Source organism: Corapipo altera, unplaced genomic scaffold (assembly GCF_003945725.1).
Source record: "Corapipo altera isolate COAL_440 unplaced genomic scaffold, ASM394572v1 2, whole genome shotgun sequence".
Classification (NCBI taxonomy): domain Eukaryota; kingdom Metazoa; phylum Chordata; class Aves; order Passeriformes; family Pipridae; genus Corapipo; species Corapipo altera.
The window spans coordinates 1,455,177-1,475,786 of NW_020884890.1; the positions used below are offsets into that span (position 1 = coordinate 1,455,177).

At 37.0% G+C, this 20,610-nt stretch overlaps 1 protein-coding gene and 1 long non-coding RNA gene across 34 annotated transcripts in view; one reads left to right on the forward strand and one right to left on the reverse strand.

Moving 5' to 3' along the window:
- Positions 1-20,610, reverse strand: part of DST (dystonin) — a 306,056-nt gene that overhangs the window by 140,242 nt on the left and 145,204 nt on the right. For 32 of the 33 annotated variants that reach the window (XM_027644871.1, XM_027644867.1, XM_027644868.1 and 29 more), the window contains 19 exons: positions 13,802-13,914; positions 13,560-13,666; positions 12,927-13,046; positions 12,502-12,597; positions 12,295-12,422; positions 9,308-9,401; positions 8,815-8,969; positions 7,493-7,955; positions 7,280-7,408; positions 6,999-7,076; positions 6,727-6,888; positions 6,527-6,631; positions 4,768-4,863; positions 3,367-3,492; positions 2,828-2,980; positions 2,421-2,575; positions 2,141-2,267; positions 1,385-1,568; positions 237-394 (listed from right to left, as the gene is read on the reverse strand). In XM_027644871.1, the coding sequence (XP_027500672.1) occupies positions 237-394; positions 1,385-1,568; positions 2,141-2,267; positions 2,421-2,575; positions 2,828-2,980; positions 3,367-3,492; positions 4,768-4,863; positions 6,527-6,631; positions 6,727-6,888; positions 6,999-7,076; positions 7,280-7,408; positions 7,493-7,955; positions 8,815-8,969; positions 9,308-9,401; positions 12,295-12,422; positions 12,502-12,597; positions 12,927-13,046; positions 13,560-13,666; positions 13,802-13,914 (2,749 nt within the window). The remainder of the gene's footprint in view (positions 1-236; positions 395-1,384; positions 1,569-2,140; positions 2,268-2,420; positions 2,576-2,827; positions 2,981-3,366; positions 3,493-4,767; positions 4,864-6,526; positions 6,632-6,726; positions 6,889-6,998; positions 7,077-7,279; positions 7,409-7,492; positions 7,956-8,814; positions 8,970-9,307; positions 9,402-12,294; positions 12,423-12,501; positions 12,598-12,926; positions 13,047-13,559; positions 13,667-13,801; positions 13,915-20,610) is intronic. The other variant, XM_027644873.1, reaches the window with a different exon arrangement.
- On the forward strand, positions 17,412-19,807 carry LOC113947843. The gene is made up of 3 exons (XR_003527895.1): positions 17,412-17,533; positions 18,908-18,970; positions 19,740-19,807. It is a non-coding gene; the product is annotated as an uncharacterized LOC113947843 (long non-coding RNA).

Here is a 20,610-nt window from a genome sequence, read left to right on the forward strand (position 1 = left end):
CTTTGCTTGCTTTATGTGGACAACATAAAAAAAATGAAAAGAAACAAATGTATAATAGGGAAACTAACAGAATCACCATTTATTATCTTCTTTTTCTCATAAACCCAAGCATAATATTTGATTCGTCTTTACAAGATGCAGTGTAAACCTCGGTGGTTACACTCAAAATGCCTGCATATATTTGTTTTTAAATAAAACTCTTTCCCTAGGTGAAACAGACTTTCTCAAAGGCTCACCTCTTGCTCTGAAATCCTAAGCACATTTTCATGTACATCATCCCTTTCCATTGGTGTTCGGATCTGCCGTATTAACCGCTCCTCACAAGTCTCTAGCCGTAGTCTGATATTTCTGACTTCAGAGATGTACAGATTGTAAATAGATTCTTCCTGCTCCTCTGTTGAAAGAAATAAGGTACATGTTAGAAGCAAAGTCATCATGTCATTTTCAACATATTGTCTCGTGAAACACTTCATAAAGTCATCTTTCTATAAGGGTTGGACTCGATCTTTACGGGTCCTTTCCAACTTGGCATATTCTGGGTGATTCTGTGTGAAGTCTTTCTGTGACTGGTTGAAATGCCATCAGTTTCCATTGGAATTTTGGCTATAAGGAAAATTCAGGGACCCTTAATTTTTGCTGTTATTAGATCATCTTCTTACCCATGAAAAACTTTTGTCTGTGGCCATGCATCCCAGGTACAGGCATCACTCCTATGCAGACTTTGCTAAACTCAGTGACTGATTCTCTCAACCAGTGATATCAGGTACCTTAAATTCTCTCTTTCCAGTGCACAGGGTAACACATCTTTCCTGAAGTGCAGTGAACTATGCTAATAAAGCAATCAGTTTTGCCCTACTATATTTCTTTAAATTGCTGATTTACTCAACAGTAAATCAGAACAGACATTTTAAGCTTTCTATTCTCAATGTATTGAAAAGTACGCTAAGAGAACAGTAACTACAAGCATTTTGTGAAGGTAGAGAAATACCTAGGATGCTTTTCTTGCCTTAACAGTCTGAAAAAAGTTTTAATTCTGTTATGAAATCAACAAAGTAATCAAGTTGTATTTCCAGCATTCAAAAGCAAGAACGGCATGACTAAACAGTGAGCTGTAAGGCACGTAATAAATTCTCAGGTGTAAAATTTTTTGTAGTACTCTATATACTAAGTAACACAACAATATTTGGTACACAGGTTAATATATACAAAGTTAATAAAAAAATTAGAGCTTCAGTACAATATAGTTGTGCACATTGTGAAAACAACTCTTTGTTCTAAAGAACTGAGGTGATAACAATATCAATATGATAAAACAGGTCTCAGGATCAAGAACTAAAATCTCTTTCATGAGGGCATCTTTCTAGCACACTAAACTAAGTTTTACCTCTTTCTGCAGACTTAAGAAGCTCTTGATAGTATTGCTTGCAAACATTAACCTCCCTTTCCAGCTGTGCTGTATCAGAGCTTGTAAAGATTTTGGACTCCTGGCTGTCTTCCAAAAAATCATCGAAGCGAGACTGCAAATTGCTTAGAACCTGCTGATGTTCACCTGGCAGCATCGTCTTTATCTGCAACAGATTATAAACCCAAAGCACAGTCAGAGATGATGCATCACTCACACATTTCAAGTTACAGATATGTATGAGAATGAAAAAATGCATTATGGAGGAATGAGTGTTCAGCTGTCCTCAGCTTGAAAGACTAAATGTTGCTTCACAGTTGTTCCACTGTTATTCAGAAGTTGTAGCATGAGGAAATAATGGCCATCTGCAGGAAGATAAACCTTAGCCTAATGAAGCTAATCTTCCCATAAATGCAGAAAGGTAGACTATTGCAGCACAAAATGCAGAATTTAGTTACTGTTCATTGCTTTCAAGAGGTCTCTGCTCACGACAGGAGACCAGGCTGCAAGCAGTTTTCCTAATACCACTGCTCTGCTCCTTCCCCAAAGGTAGTTGTGAAAAGACTGCTCAGATCAGGGCAGAACATTGCACACTGGTAACCAGCATGGCCACTGCTGCCAGCTAATCCCACAAGGAAGATGAGGATTGCTGCAAATCACTGATTATACATTTCCAGGAAGTGTATCCTATGACTTCCCAGCAAATGGTTAAGAGCCCTTCCTAGTCATAGCACATACCGAGGCAACATTGCCAGCTCTAACAGCTTCAATTTCATTTGTCAGGTAATGCCAGGACACCACACTCTTCATGTTTACATGTGACTCATGCCAAAGGGCCAGAACATTCTGAAATTGCTGTTCAATCCTGAAATATGAAAAAATTCCAACTTTAGATCAGGGTAACACACGAAAAAGAAAAAAAAAACCAACACAAAACCACCCTGTAAGATATTCTTTTAACCCAAGCTTCATATAAATTAATTTTAACAGAAAATAGACAGTTTTATTTTGTCCCTACCTGTTGGCTGTATCTATTGCTTCTTTGTTTGGTGGAGGAACTGTAAAGCATACAGATGGAACCATGGCCTCATTACCACTTGGGCTAATGACTTTCCATTTAGCACGATGGGAGTTGTTTGCTAATACACATTCATCATCTTTGTAAATAGTTATCTAGTATTAACAGAAAAGCAGAATAATTTGATGAGCCAAGCATTACGAAATAATCGTACAAAGCACTTCTGCAAACGGTGTCTACAAATAAGCAACAGAACAACAAAACCAATGTTCCAACACAGGGATTTGCTCTTGTTTACTAGGGTGGAAGAAATTTAGAGCCCAGTTTTCTCTAGAACATGGTAATTAACAAAACTTTAGCTGAATTTTCACATCTGTAATTGGTTTGAAGAAACTCAAGTTTCTAACCTCAATTTGTCTATAGTCGCAGATGGCTTTAATTGGGATGGATGTTTTGAGTACACAGTCAGGGTTTCTTGGCTTCAGCTGAATTATTGCCTTTGCTCTTCCCACAAGGCCTGCTACTGTGCTCTTATACTGCAAGAGTTGTTCTTTTTCTTCCTAAAACAGTTAAGAAAAGAATACGTCATAAGAGATGGCCAGAATTCAGCGTTGCCTCTTTGATCCTGTTAAGCTTTATTTTTCCTGACTCCTACTGCGTATCCTAAAAGTAACACATTTTACAAGAACAAAGTATCTTTCTGTAGCCACTGGTTCCCCGTATCTGGTATTGTAAATATAAAGAAATAAATAATACTGTGTTTTAAAGTTGTGAAAAACAGTCTTTGCAAATGGATAAATACAATTATTTATTTATAAGTTCTGAAAAATGAACTATTTTCCCTTCACTTTAAATGAATAATCTTAACACATTTTATATCCAACTATAATTCTACACATTTCTGGTTTCATTGTAACTCATGTTAATAGGGTCCTCGAATTCTTACCATAGACTCCTGGACAAGGTCTTCCAGCCTACGAACACTGCTTGATCTATCACAACTGTATTTTCGGTATATGGTATCTTTCAAATTCTTCAAATATTCCATGGCTTCTTTGGCATCACTGAAAAACTAGGATGAGATAAATACCAGGGTTATTTTTAAAAAACCTAAAAAGCATACAGTCAGCTACACCAAAGTTTATTTCAAGTGCTGACTTTTTAAAAATAACATTTTCTAGTTGCTTGAAGTGACCATTGCAACACACATGCAGAGAGGTTCATGACCTCATGTCTAAATGTACTCTTCAAGAAGGCACATACCAGTTATTCTTAGTACTATATAAATGCAAAATTAATTGAGCAGTTATTGAACTTTAGTTAATTACTGTTCCTGAAATGGAAAAATTTTCTGAAGTCAAGTTTTCTTTGGAATTACAATTACTTTCATATATAAAGAATATAGTGCAGAAACTAGCTGCAAAATCCAGGGAGCAGAGGGGCAAACATTTTGTGTAGAAAGGGAAGTGAGCTGCCACACTTGACAGTTCTGCTTGGGCATCTGCATCCCCAAACTAGGGTCCTGGTTAAGCACAGTCTGGAAGACAAATGCCCTGTGACAATTCTCACCCCATTCTGTCCCTTAAATCTCATTGCTTAAATCCAGAATTCCCATTTCTTATCCTGACCAGTAGGAGCAACAATTGCTTTGTCTTCTACAGTGGCCTTTTCCTCACTTTGGGCTTCCATCCTTCTCAATCCAAAGGAATCTTATCCCAAAATCACCTCCTTTTTATTTTCAGTCATCCAACCCAGAAGACACTAAAGATTACTCTTTATAATTTAAATATTTTCAAAAAGTAGATTTTTTAGAAGCAAAAAAAACTAACAACCCAAAAACTCAGTAACTGTGTTCTGCATCATTTGCTGAGTGGATGGATGATAATCAGGCAATCAAATGGGTGTTTCGTTGGGCCTATCTGCTGTCAGGGTGTTCTCTGCTCCATTTATTATTAATACTGTACATTCTATTTCCTTCTTAGAAGTCCTGGAATAACCATCTAGAATATGTTCTCCCATCCTCCAGTCTACGTCATCTGCAGAAGCTGTATTAACAGCTGTTGTGCACAACAGGGAGAGAATATGGCTTCATTCTCAGAGTCTCCACCTCCAGCTGCACCACTGAAAAAAATCTCAGGCCGGATTTTTACCTGCTGTGAACTGATATAACTACAGTGAAGAAATACAGGCATGGTAACACTGTGGGAGCATAGCTCATCATCTAATTGTACATGACAAATGTCAATTCTACAACTACTGTGAGAGAACAACTAGCATTTCTGGTGGAACTTTTTGACCATGGACATAACTTAAAACATTTCACATTTTTATTGATTTACTTTCTTACCTCAAAATATGCAGCATTTTCTCTCAAATGTTGTTCAACACAGTGACAGAGCTGGAGAATCCAGCTCCATTGGGTCTGCATTGCTGCTCTATAGGCCTTTAAGGAAGAGAGATATATTTTAAAAAAGGAAATTACAATTAAAACTTGAATACCTTTAGGAAACATGAAAGCAACATAGCAAACACAAGAAGCTAAACTTGACCTCCTCACCCTGGAAAAGCAAGCTGCAGCAAGGAAAATTCCAATTAGATGTGAGGAAAAAAAACCCTGTCACTACAGTGTAGTCAAACATAAGAAAACTTGCCCAGAGGGACTGTGAAATCACCATCCTCTGGTCTGGTCAGAATTGGGCCAAACAAATCCCTGACACTGCTTCAAGCAAGAGCTGGAGTACAACTCCAAAGGTTCCTCCAGTCTAAGCTCATCTACAATTCTGTATCTCTATTTACTCAATCAAATTAGATGCATTCTTTCCTGGACATAAATCGGATATTAAAGTACCACTGACTACACAATTAAAAAAGAAATAATCAGGGCTCGCTGCAATAGATAACTTAGTGTGACACTCGCGCAGGAATTTAAAGCGTCTTCACCAGCAGGGGGCGCTCTCGCCCCCAGGAAATCAACCACCGGTTTCGGATTTTAAATTCCGATCCTCAGGGAATTCAAAACAGCTTTTCCATTGCTTCAAGGAATTTCAAAGTGATGCATTAATGCATAGGTTCTTCTGTAGAAAAGGATTTTTTTATTATTATTTTTAATAAATATCCCAGCGTAGCATTACTGGAGACAGCATAACCTGCACAGTCATTGTCACTGTGGTGGCCTGGTTTCATAATATGCGTCTTTAATATATTAGTATATTACAGTGATAGGAAACCATTAGAATAGCATATACTTTTAAGGAATAGAAATCCCCACATTACATAAAAAGTCATTTATTACTGAGAGAAGGAAGGAAGGGAGGAGTTTTCTTCAAGTTTCCAATTTAGGCAGATGTGAACTCACTGAGCTGAAGAACAATAAAAATCCATTCTTTCTGACTTTTTTTATTCTTATATAATAACTCAGTTATTCACTGTTTCAATGTTTACCACCTACTGTCTGTATCTACTCTTTTCTTGAAGACCTACAAGTAAAAACATTTTACATTCTCCTTTGGAAACCTGTTATGACCCTATAACAGTTACAGTAAATTTTCTGTACGTGTTACATAGAGCTTGATTCAAGCCTGAAGTAAATCACATCACCTGGACATATTTTTAACATCCAAACAGGTTTCATAATTCACTGACAAATAAGTTATGAAACCAACTCTAAATCATAATAGGAACCTGTAGGTAGAGTAAACAACTAGAAAAGCTCTCACTGAAACTTCTTTCAATCCAACAGGAAAGAAACCACATAAGGACTGTTCTCTGCCCCTCTGCTAATGCAATTTTTATCAATAACACTAAAAGCTGTGTGCATGACCAGAAACATCTGTACAGACCAACTCTGAAAATTTTAATTTTAGAGTTTAGGGGAATTTCATCTAAGCAATCCAAGATGTATCCGTAACTTTATAAAAGTGGTTTTATTTTTTGAAAACTGGAATACAGATATGACAGAGATGCTGAAGAAGAGAGAAAAAAAGGCCCTTTAATTTAGAGTCTTGTTTAATTTCTTCTAAGATAGCACTTCCCTTCTTTTCCCCCAAAATTAAGCTCTGTTAAAACCCAAAACTTTTGCTGTTTCTGTGTTGTTTTTACTAACTTACTTCAATGGTTAGCCTGGCTGGGTGATTTTCAAGAAGCAACTGTTCAGCTATTTCTTGTACTGATTTTATAACTTCTTCTTTTTCATCAAGTTCTCTCATTAATTCCTTTTTCCAGACAAAGAAAAAAAAAGTATTAGAAATCTCTTAAATTATCAAAGATTACTTAATTATTCTCTCTGGATTATACTAACAATACATACTGCATGATATTCCTTTTTTCTTGTTATATTGGAGTTTCTCTCACTCCAGTCATATGCAACCTCTTCCTCTTCTTTTTCATTCAGCCATATCAATTCTCTAGTAGCACGAGACACAAAATTGTGAAGAGTATCTAGATGCCTTTCCTGATTTCTTGATGTGTTCTTTATTAAAAAGAAAAAAATATTTACAAGAATCAGAATTTAAAGTTCATCCCTTATGAGAGATTATGCACACTGAAAAGCTGGACATGGAAGAGGAATGATGAACTTACCAAGAGCTTTGAATACTGACTCTCCAGTTTGTGCAATTTTTCCACATAACTGAGTTTAAGAGGAGCAGTCATTTGGATCTGTATTTGGCATATGAGATCAAAAGACAACAGAAAGGTTAGATATGTTAAACCACTAGATCTCCTGATTTCATCAAAAGTCATCCAGAGATCAGAAACAAAAATAAGACTGTGAAACCCAAACATAGTTCTAAAATTCAACATTAGTTTATGGGTCACCCAGTGAGAAATTAAGCAAAGAAATAAAGAATATGGTGCAGTACCTCACTCATTTTGGCTTCTTTAAGGCTGGATTCAAATTCCTCAATAGCTTTGTGGACATTTTTGTGATTTTCCAAATGGCTTTCAACACTTGGCAAATCTGAACCCCATTCTGTTCGATCAAGTTGCACCTTAGAAAAAGGAAGAAAAAATTAGCCATGTTCTACAAGAAGTAAACATAATTAAAAGTGGACTGTTTCCATAAAGATGGGTACCTGCATTTCTTCCACCCAGCTCAATAGGTCCTGGACAAATTTCATGTTCACCTCTTCTTCTGTTAAATTCTGATCCACAAAAGCTGATTTCATAAGAGGTTTTCTGATTTGCATCAATTTGAGTGTTTGCAGAGTCCCACTGTCTACTCCTGTCACATAGCTCTGGATTAACCGTGGTGGGATGCCTGGTGGGTAAGCGGGAGTGACGGTTGGTGTCAGTCTGGAAGTAAGACCTGATGAAAGGCCAGATGTCAAGCTGGAAGAAGTCAAAGTAGGTGCTAAACCTTGGGTCATTGCAGCATTTATTTCAGGGGTTAGGTTTGTTGTAAATCCTGAGTTTAAGCTTTCAGTTATTCCTGATATCATAAGCTTTGTCTGCTCTGTGGTCAGTGCATGCCCCTTGTTGTACACAGAAGAACATTCAGTCCGTAAGGCCATCAGTTCATCACGAAGTTTTGCAACTCTATTAAAATAAGAGAAAAAATAAATAAAAATAACTTCAATGAATGCTTATGATTAAGGTTTATCATGCTGAACTGATTTGAATAGTGATTTGAATTCACATGATCTCTTACACTTTAGTCACACTTAAATATTTATAAAAAAGCTGTTCTATCAGAAAGTACAGGATATGTCAGCTTATACTTCTATACAGATAACAGATGAAGAAATCAGGCAATGACTAAAAAAATTAGCATGGTATGGGCACTAACATGCACTATACACGATTCTAGTGAACAATCAGCAAACCAGAAATCTTACAAGATACTACATGTTGCAGTAGATCAAACACTTGCAGTTCACTGCCAAGGAGCTATGTGCTTGATCTCAACCAGTCCAGGACGGATCCTGAAAAAACTTTAGAGCCACTTCTTCATAAAACTGAATTATGCTGTTTAAATGCTTCTTTGTGCCAACACTGTACACACTGCCACATATAACCTCATGTTACCTCACTTATTACCTGCTAATAAACCTATAACTATCACCTAAAATCTTGCCCTCATTTAAAAAAAATCAAAAGTTAGTGAATTCTAAACACATTTTAGGTACAATAACACAAGCTAACATCTTAACACACAAATATCTAGTAGACATTAAACATTAAGACATGTTCAGGGGAACTACTTCATTTTCACAAATAAGTACAAACAGCTCCTCTTGTCTTCAATATTTGTGGGCAATGTACCCATCAAACTACCTGATATTTGGGTGCCTAGTGACAGACTGATAAATTTATCCACTGACAGAAAGAACTGAAAATGTAAGGGGTATCCACACTTGGGACATTTATTTGTTTACATAAACACACTATAAAGTACCTTTGAACAAGCTGGTCTGCTTGATAGTATTTTCCATCAATAAGAATTTGGGCATCAACCACTTGCTGGCGGAGAAGGTTCTCAGATTCAAGAATATAGCCAGCTATCTCTGCTTCATGCTGGAACTGGAGCCCTGACTCTAATCGCTTGGTGTCCTTAATGAATAAGAGAAAGTCATTAAGCCTTGCAGCTAAACCAAAGGGAAATCAGCTGTAAGAATTTCTAATTTATTTTTTTTTTTGTAAAAACTTCTGATCTCGAAACAATTGTGAAGGATTTTATCTAACTACTGACAAAAAGAGAAGGCAACACAACCTACTCTAGGCAATTTGTGGTATTTTCTTGAAGAAATGCTATATTAACAGTACAACAAAAATAAAAGTAGCAGCTATGAAGGTTACATTCAAACATTCTTTAGAGTTTTTTTTTTAAGTAGCCATTGTACTGCTATAAGTTCATGAATACAGACACATAAAATCACTGACTGACTTACAGACTGCAGAGCGTTCCGGGCAAGTATCAGTTTATCCTCACAGCTCCGGTTGTCCCGCTGAATTCTGTTTGCAATTTGCTGCAGCATTTCCAACCTAGGTGATGCCAAAGTTTTTCAGAAAAATCAATAAGTATTAAAGTTATTTATATTTACCAATCGTGTTGTATGACTTTAAAAACAAACAAATGAATCAACAGCATCTAACACAAAGCACAAATACACATGCCAAGTTACCTGTTCCCTTCTAAGGTGCCATTACCGAAGCTTATACAAGATTTAATCAGCGTGGGACCACAATTAACAGAAAGGAAATTCTCATTAGAATCAACGCTGGTTCGAGTACTAGTACTGTTGCTAAATAGTGAATCGCTGCTGTGATAGCTATAACTACTGCTATTCATTTTTACATCCAGAGCACGGTCCTTTCAGCTGTTTACATTTGCTGAAAAATGAAAAGATAAAACTACAAAATGTACAGCTTCTAGGGATGTAGTTCCACTACTGGCTTTTGAAACACCTAGCACTCCTCCTTTAAATAGGCTTGAGTACACACATTCAAAACCCAGCAATTAATATTCTGCCAGCTTTTCAAAGGATTGTACCTGGGGCTATGTATGCTACCTTGCTTTTGGCTTCTCTACCTTGCAATAAAGCTCTGCAAGTACAGACTAGGCAGCAACATCAGGGCGTCTCTAGGAAACAGACATGCCAAATATTTTATTTAAGTGTCACTAAATAACTACAAAGCCAAGTAAGAACTAAAAGAAGTCTTTGCAGTATTTCTCACTCTTCAATGAAAAGTTTCAAAAACAAGCAAAGTGCGAAATCCTCACTCAACAGTTCAGTACAAATAACTTCTAGGTTGGGCTGACTCCTTTTTCTTCAAACGGAAATGCACAATAAAACTGGGGGAGTATCATGGTAATCAGTTCATAACAATATAATCTGAGACACCTGTACACCATCCAACCCACCATTACTACTCCACTGTCCAAGCATGCATGTTTACTGAAAATTTCCTCTCACGTTCTTCTACATTCACAGACAATTGCTTCTTGCTGATTTGACCACAAAACAAGTAAGAAAAATCTGATCACTGTTCTTTCCTTTACATTTTAACTCAGAACCTGGGTTAGGGGTGATTTCTTCAGTATTTCACCCCCTGCTTTTAGGATTCCTCAACAACCACACCCACCCCACAAGGTGACTGTTTACACAGAAGAGCACAGCAAAGGCACAGACACACCCCAGGCTGCATGCCAAACTCTGCTACTTTGGCACTCAGTCTGGCACTTTCCTCACTAACATCATAATAAGTTTGATCCCATACACCAATCTGGCCACACATTGTCTATCCATGTTGATACTTTCAGATGTGTTCACCAGACTTGTAGGCAAAGTTTTATTACTTACCAAATTTCAGTATTAGAGGTCACATTTTTGCCACAATCAAATTTCACCCCAGGAGCTGTATCAACACCTCGTATTAATGAGATGCACTAATAACCAATACAACAGATATGGATGACATTCTTGTGCCCAGAACAACAGATAATCTTAACTTGGTGATTAAGCCAGAATCACTTAAAGAAATTTTTTCTCTCATTTTACAGGGACCACCACGTGTACTGACTATCACTCTATGATCTGTCACTCTGTTTACCATTCCTGAAATACAGGAAGGAGTTTAGTTCACATTTGTTTACCTGTGCTCCATCCATATGAATAAAAAATAAATAAACTAACATCTTTTACACATTTTCTCAACAAAGATAATACAGTTCTCTGCAAGTATGAACAGAATTTCTATTGGTGAAGCCAGACACTAACTTTGCTTTTGGCATCTTGGGACAGATTAACCTACAAGACCTAGCAGGCTGTATTTCTGCTGCTTCTTTCCAGTATTCTGCTCTGCATAAAGCGGACAACCTCTGTATTGCAGGGGACAACTTTGTATTCCTCTAAAGGAACTTGTTCCATAGTAGGGTGCTGTGAATCAACACCTCCCACTGAATCTGCTGTTTCAGTCATGCTCTTGCTTTTGTAGGCATGACACATATTTAACTAACTTTGACTGTCATTGGGATCTTCTCCGGCTGAAATCTGTCTCTTTCTGAGGAATTCCTATACAATGATCTGGATTCTTCATACCTACTTTCAGGTACCTAGGAGCAAGGAGAAGGATCATCCTATTGTCACCAGAAAGTCAGTGACAGGATTCTCTAGGAAGTGATTCAGATCTTAGGTGTCTCCTTTGGATGCTTAAAGTTAAGCAAAATGAATCCAGACCCAGGTGTCTATATCTACCCACATGCAGAAGCCCCAAAAAGCACTTAAAGAAAAGAGGGTTTTTCTTAATTAATGAATGGATAACACCTATGTCCACCACAGAACTTAAGAAATACCATTAAAAAGGAGAAATGTTCTCAGATTGCATCAAGAGTTTAATTATGCTCAGTAATTTGTAGTATGCTAGTATGTTACTAGTGATGTACAAAACAGTGTCACACATCCTACTACCATGGAAGATGACCATGCATTTTGCACATCTAAGTGTTTTGTGTGCTCTTGAGAACAACTAACTCAAACAATCTCTAAACAGGATGTTAGCCCACAAACTTGTGCAGCAAGTGAAATACACATTTCATGTAAAGGATGAGGATGGTGCTTATATGAGACAGTGAACTGATATAAACCCAGCTCTGACTAACTGTACAAAGAAGGTGGCTATATTTGTGTGTAAGTGCTTTGATGATCTGAGGCACAGATACTGTTCATCTTGACCGTCTGAGACCACAGAAGTTATTTCTGTCTGGACCTGCCTCCATGAAGCAGGTAAAGAACTTCAGGCCTTGAACAAAAGTAGAATTACTTGATCTAGTAAAATAACGTGAATTTATCATGGAAGAAGGTATTTAAAAATTTCAGTATGGGTTAAAACAACAGAAAATATATTAACCAAGCCTGTCCAACGTTCACTAGCATACCTCTCCACTTCAGGTCGAAGAGTCTTCTCTCTTTCCAGCATGGCAATAATAAGCTTTCCCCATTCTTTTTCTATATCATTTGGATGGTAGCCTTGAGAAAGTTTGATGCGTCCAAATTCTATCCAGACCTTAACAATTCATACATATTTGTTATTTTAAGCCACAGAAAGGGAACTTCTATACATTTCAATGCATGCTAAAACTTACCTCTAGCAGTTTATATAGACGTTTAATTTTTGATTTATCTGCCTCCTTTGGTGGAATTTCTGTTTCTTTAAACTGTAAATATTGATTATAAAGTGCCTACAGAAACATAAAAAAACATCATCAGCTTTTACTTATAGTTAATATAAAGTTCTTCTCTAAACCCTCTCCTAATATTCTTCACAAGCTTACCTTTATACTGTACTACCACAGTTCTACAAAAAATGATCAGTGTCAAACTAAAGATTTGCTTTTGGTTGTTCATATGTTAGTAATGTATTTATTTACTTTGAAAAAGTCAAGAAGTAGTACTGTTCTAGAGTTGCTTTAATTGAATAAATCAATAAGCACATCACTTGTTCAAGCTTGCTTTGAGTCAGTAACATAAAGTGTAATTCCAACAGAAAGTTTAAGCCATCACATCTCACCTTCAATTCCACAGGATTGTTGGGAAATGTTCTGTCAGACATTATCATGACATGGTGTCTGATCCACTGCATGAGGTAGTTCACCATATTCTGATATTCAACCCATTTGACTTCAACATCCTGCCAAAGCAAAACCCATATTACAGAACAGATGAAAATCATCTGAGACATCATTTCTCCTTCAGCTTTGAAGACTGAGGTCTTCACACATATGAAAAGAGATTTTGAAATCCTGCAATTCTGAAACAATATTTACTTGTTCATTACAGCCCACTTTAAATTTCCAAATATATGATTTGGTCCCAAATAATTCCACTGAAAACACAGTATTTTCTAGGTTAGTAAACTTGAGATTGATAATAATCAGAGAGTCAAAATGTATACATCCATGACTGAAAAGTAAGAACTATGAATTGATCTTTTTCCAACTTCAGGTATATTGTTTTTAGTTAAGCTTTTAGCACAGATATTTTCATGTCCATAATATGAAACAGCTAAGACTCTAAAATCTCAACCTAGAAAAATCATGTCAAAGAAAAGTGTGACAGCAGTCCTATGGAAGATCCAGCTAACATTCTGGATCTGAAATCCAGAATTTTATTAATGAAGCACAAATATTTTTCTCTTACTTACATTTGCACTGATGCCTTCACCACCTTCTGGTACTTTGGGAAATGCATCATAAAGTGATGACACATAAGTTATTACTGACTTCTCATCAGGTGAGGAAACATCGACATCTAAAAGAGCAAGACAGAACACCACTTTATCACATAGTTGTAAGAATGCCCGCAAATGTGCTACAACCTGCAGGCAGATTGAATTTTATTTTAATGCTAGGGGTTTTGCAACAAAGCCCTCTGCAACTCTCTTACCTTCAGGATCCAGAAGTCTGGCAACACCAAGTTTTTCTGCTACAAAAAAAGCATGTTCTAAATTTGCAAGGTTGCTTTGAACAGCAACGGTATTCATGTCTATCAGGTCCGGCCTGTCAAATAAGAACAGTAACACTTGGTTACAACTCTAAACCGGTTTGAAATCACTGCTGTATTGGTAAATCAAACCAAGAGCATGGATGGATACAGCAACAGCGTTTTCATTAAAAAGGATTTCACTAAAATCAGGTGAATAGGCTGAGGTCACTGTTAATTGAGAAACACAAGCAATTACAACACTGTCACTTCTCTATCTACAAGATAAAGTTTCTATCCATCCCTTGTATCCATCTCTATTTTCTTATGCACATTTATTCATGTGCACTGCCATTGTATTATGACACCTTGTCCTTTCCACTGCACTTGGGGGGGTGTGTTGAACTCACTTTTCTCTTTTACACAAGGCAGTTAATTTCTATGGCTTTTACAAGTTTTTAGTCATTCTTCATCAAATTCTTCACCACATGTCAGAACTCACAGAGTAACAAAGTTTAGTCACAAAAAATATCACTTTAACCTATTCCTGCTGAGCTTTAAAGTCTTCAAATGGCAGACGCTGACACTGAAGCCCTGCTTTCAATTAAACACTGCTGCCAGTTCTCTTATAGAAAACTCTTAGCTCCTTGTACTTACACATTCACACCTTCATCCTGCTAAACTCCACTGCCAGCCACAATACGTTTGTTTTAATGGAATGCTTGTCTTAAGCCAATCTTACCTGTAAACATTTTTAAGGCCCCAAAGTATTATCCTGTACCAATTCTGTATCAGCATCATTGCTTTAATGTTTTAAATTAATGTAAAGTTTCAGAATCACAGAATATGCTGAGTTGGAAGAGACCCACAAGGACCATCAAGTCCAACTCCTGGCCCTGCACAGAAACATCCCCAACAGTCATACCATGTGCCTGAGAGTATCATCCAAATGCTTCTTGAACTCTGGCAGGCTTGGTGCTGTGATCAGTTCCCTGGGGAGCCTGTTCCAGTGCCCAACCACTCTTCAGGTGAAGAACTTTTTTCTAATATCCAACCTAAAACTCCCCTGACACAACTTCAGGCCATTCCCTTGGGTCCTGTCACTGTCACCACAGAGAAGAGATCAGTGCCTGCCCCTCCTCTTCCTCCAATGAGGAAGTTGTGTAGACTGTAAGGAGTCTCTCCCCATTTTCCTCTGCTCCATGCTGAACAGACCAAAACTACTGTTGTCCTTTTAGCTTGCTGTGTAGGACTTGGCTTTTAGATTTTGCAGTTCTCAGTGCAGAGTATGTTACTCTCTGCCTCTTTCAGCACTGGGAATTCTGTTAGTCATAACACCAAAAAGGAAGGGACTTCCAAAGATGCTGAGCAAAAATTCATCCCACTGAAGCTAATCAGAGCCACAAGGGTCTGAAACCTTTGCTACTGAAATCCTACACTACTGAAAACCAGACTCACAAAACACCCAAAGAAAAAAATATGGCATACAACTTTTAGTGAAAAATTCAGTTCTTTAATTTTCTCATTTTTGTTTCTAGAGAAACTATTTTCTTGTCTGTACGTAGTAGAAGCTTTAAATAATTGCAACAGATAGAAATAAAACTGTTAAATATCACATTGTTAAAAATTAATGATAACATTTCATTTGGCAATATCCCAAATTCCCTGGATAACAAAATAGTATTAACTTTGGGAAACTCAATACAAGCTTGCCTTTGAACTAACTACAAGGACACTGTAAATAAAAATCTATTGCTTTTCAGTCATTTAGAATCACTGGTTTCCTTGTGCTTTTTTGAAGACAAGTCCATATGACAGATGGTAACACAGAACCCATTATGTCTATAAAGAACATTTAATTAATAATAAAACTTTAGCAGTGCAATATAATCCTCCTAAAGCAGTGGGACTTTCCACTTCCAATATGCTTAGTGGAAGCATGATCAAGCTCACACTATTCTTCTCTAAATTTCAGTGCAACGAAAACAATGCAATGAAACCAATACCATCCATTGCTCTTAGCAGTACAGAAAATTAATGAAAAATAAAAGACAGTGTTAGAAAACTGAACACTCCTGTTTCAGCCATAATAATAGAGATGGTATGAGTAATAATGACTGCTTTAACAGCAGTTTTGAAAAGACAATCAGGTTTCTCTAAGTGTAATACTGTTGGTTTGGTTATTTTTTTTCCTCCTGCCTTCTTTAAATTTGTTTCACGCTTGATAAAAATGTCCCAAGAATAATCTTTTACACTGCCTGTTCGATTGCCAACTCTCAGAACATGAAAGAACAAGTTGTAAAGGCCTTGACTATTCCCCGAAAACAAGCTGCAAGCTGCAGAGACACTGACACAATAATCTCCTTAGAATAAAGCTTTCATTTAGATGAAGAAGAGGTAACATTTTCTCACTGTGATATGGGTAACAAAATCAATAAAAACTACTGCTCTTGCATAATACATCATTTTACACTGGTGCTGTGGCTTCACTCCCCAGCTGAAGAAAAGCCTACTTTGTGAGATGCCTCCCCATCTTTTAAACATACTTTCCCATCCCTGCAACTCCTACCAGAATAGGGTTATTCCAGTTTCTCCTTAAGAACATAGAAAAACTACAATGAATACTGCTATTTTCAGTTAATTATACACTTAGCACATAGCATACTGAACTAGATTAACTGGTCTATATTTCTCTAAAGTCTTGATCTAGAAGAAAATACTACAGAGAACGGCATTTGTGTCTGTCTTAATAGTGCTTGCCTTCGGTTTTTGGAAGCAGACAGAAAACTACACAGCTGACTGAGAACTAGCCTACTGATGGGTTACGGAAGGGCAACGACAAGTATTATGACTTGAATGCTAACGCACCTGGTACTGGCCACAGCAAATGCATGCTGCTTGGGGCCTGGGGCCTACCCCTCTGCAGGTCACCCCTTCCTCTTAGCAAATAGTAGAGGGATACCTTGCAAAGCCACAGGAAAAGGAGCTTTCCTCCCAGAGCTCAGTAAACGATGTTTTTAGCCCAAGAAAAATGCATGCAAAAAACATGGCTCAGAAAATCAGATTGCCACATTGTTCCTTTTGTTTAGTAGTGGGGGGGGGGGTGTCTCAATTGAAAATAGAAAAAAATGTCATTTTTATGTGCCGTAAGCTTGCAGAGATACCTGTCCACTAAATGGAAATACTACTAACTGTTGAAATTGCTGTTGAGATGAGTATCCTTTTAATACATATTTATTTAATTGTATTAGTTGAAGTAAACATTAGATTTAAAAGCATCATCTATCATGGTAAACATTTTCATTTTTTAAGGCTACAGAGAAAATACAAGAATTTTGTAGAAGCTATTTATCACATATTATAAATATATTTTATAACAATTTGCATAGCATTATTAAGTGGTTTTATGCATAATCAAGAACGAAGTAAATTAAATGCACTTTAAGGAACATTCAATGACTCTACCTTCTGTCGTAATAGTGTGAGTCATCTTATGGAATATTTTTCAGCAGGCTGGGGCCTTGCCATGAGAACACGTACATAAACATCCCAAACACTAGTTGAGTTGGAACATTGCATGCAAAGAAGATGCTTCTCCTGCAGCCACACCTAAGTCAAGGGGTTTGGCTTCTACATTGACAGTCTTTAATCATTTTATTTATAAAAAGACTGATGTCTGCCATTTGAGATCTTAGTGTAGGTGTTAGAAATTAACACAATTTGTATCAGAAGTGGGGGGGGAAAGGTGTGATTAATACCACCTCAATTAGGAAACTGACAAAATTATGATCAATTCAAGAAAACAAATGCCTAACACCACAAAGAGAAGCAAGTAACCAATATCTGCAGAACAGCATAAAGAAATTAAGGGGGTTATAAATGCAAGTTACATGGTTCAAATGCAAGTTTTCTATTCTGAAAAAACTCCTTGAAATCAAAGAGTTGTACATAATAAATAAAGTTAGGTACATGTAGATTTTCTCATTCCTAGAGCTTAATACCTAGAAAAACAGTTCAAGATCCAAACTAGCAGCTACAATATTTGCCCAATAAAACAAAAGATTAGATTTGATAGGGATTTGATATCTCAAAATGGAAAAAGATGTTTAACTGAACTTTAATTTTCCCAGTCAACGATAAAGAAATCACATCCTTCTCCTCACTGTTCCGGGATGAGTTGCCCAAGTTACAACAGTGTTTAACTTTCCTAAAGCATATATATACACATCAGAGGAATATTCCACATGAAAATACTGTTACTGGGTTCAAAAGGCTGACAAGCCTGAAGTTATTTACATGAACCATCTAAGTTGTTTAATCTGCATGACTCTCTTTCAGTCAAAAATCTGCACATTGCCTGAGTAATACCTGATATTAAAGGGTGTTTCATTCTTAACTTATATTTAGCAGAAATACCAATATTGTGAGTTACCAGTAGAACTCTCAAAGAAAATATGACTGAAGATGCAGTGAAGTGTATCACATCACTATAGTCCAGATAGCTTTTCCACTGATGCAATCAGAAAATGCTTATAAAATTTAAAAAGTACTTTGTTTCACTGATCATAGACAAATGAAAAGGATGTGTGCCAGAAAGACTCATGCATTTTTCAGGGATGGGAGGACTACTGGAACAAAATAAAGACCATGCCAGAATACACAGTCATAAAATAAAATTTGAAAAAAGACAAGATAGACTTCTGAAACAGATAGGATTCAACATGTATTTCAGGAGAGAGCACAAGAAATATATTATCATCTATTCTGAAGATTTTGGTTAATGGTAGAACATTGCAAAGAAGGGAATTATAAAACACAAAATGTTCATGTAAAGTCTTGTTCAAAACAGCTTGCCAAAGATTCAGAAAGACTGAGGAAGCAACACAATGAGAATGATTGCTGGACTTCAACTAATACATATTGTTTTTGTGACCCACACACTTCTATGGATGCCTCATGTTTGCATATGCAGTGCTCTGTACACTGTCATAACCATGAGATCCAATTTTAGTGTTGGAAGTACCCTTTCCTAATACATATGCCTACCATATTTTCCTGATCTTTTTTCAGAGATGGTCTGATCACTTAGAGAGAAGAGGAAGAGAAGAGTTTCTGCTCAAAAATGGCAAGGAGGTATGACTTTGTAGCATTGTAGAGGAACAGATCTCCTTTATCATCAGAATCAAGGACCACAGTGTGTACACACAGCATAAGGTTCTGTAGCAGGTTTCTTGGTGTCAAAAACCCCATCCTGAACCACTATATCCTAGGCTTCCCCCCTCTCAGAAGCTCTGGATTCTTTACAAAGCTGTGGATTTGTCTCAGAAGGATCTGTATACAAAACAATCACATGAGAAGTTTTTCTAGTTTAGTTTTGCTATTTGATTTATGTTTAGGAAAGATACGTTCAGACTCAGACCTCGGTACAAATGTGAGCACCAATTTCCATGCCAATATCTGCAACTGGTTCAAAAGTAAGTTTTGAACCAGATGTCCAGATGTCTGAACAAGATGACCCTTCTTGCCTCAAGCTCTTTGGCACTGGTCCAGGGGCTCATGGGTCTGCTAGATGGGTGGTTTTGCTCAACACTCACAAACAACATTTGAGTAAAAAGCTAGAAAACTAAACATGAAAGATACATCATGGACCTAAGTGTGATGAAGCACCTAAATGAAGAAGAACGGGGTACAGCTGTCCTTCAGAGGAAATAGTCAGTCAAAAGACAAGCAGGACTTCCAAACTATGGTTACAACACTATTAAGTGAAGTTGTCCAGAAAAGGAGTTGCAAAGAGTGATGCGCAGGACAGGTCTGATGAAAAGTAATCAGCCTTGCGCATTCACAGGATATGTAACAATCCACTGTCACTTTTATTAAGAATGGTTTTGGTTCTTTTTAACAGATTCACCCAGATGGGACAAGAAAGAACAAAGAAAGACTTGAGAACCTCCAGTTTTTATACTTCCCCAAGATCACAAAGTCTCTATTACATATAGATATGAGGATGAGGAAAATAACAAGGGGTGAGATTCAGCTTCATATCCAGACACTGAAATTTTGGTGTCTATATGCCAGTGTCTATATATATTTCACTATAGTCAGTGGAAATCTGGCCACTACATCCAGTGCAACCTATCTAGCAAGCTATCCAGAATCTAAGAGTTCCTTTAGAGACAGTCAAATCCACTCATGGTATCAAGTAGAAGTTTTGATAACTGCAAACCTCTCATGAAGTGTTCTTCCTCACTGAACACACATGACTTGAGACTGACACTCACAGAAAACTAAAGCAATACTGTACATTTTAAACTCAGAATTGCTTAACTGGATCTCACAGACTTTATACCAGTGATTACTGCAGTTTTGTTTAGGGCTTCTTGAAAATGTTCTCATTCAATTAATACAAAACAAATTCATAAAAGCTACCAAATTTTACTACAGTAATTACAGAGAAGCATGGTATGTCAGACCTGGTAGTTCATCATTCAACACTTGACAGGAAATTTAACGGTGAAAACCAGTGCAAAGTATTCCACAAAACCCTTGTCTTGGCCACCTGACACAGACTATTTGAAGTAATTTACATAAATATTTTATGACTTTTTAGAAATATCTCCTAGGGTGGCGAGACAGGGAAAATATTTCATGTAACTTCAAATGTGAGACTAAAATGACTGTTCAACCATGTTACGATAACATCTTCAATTACCACATGAAATGGTGATACAAAAATTACCCCAACACATCAAACCAGTGGGTGAAGCTGAGCAGTG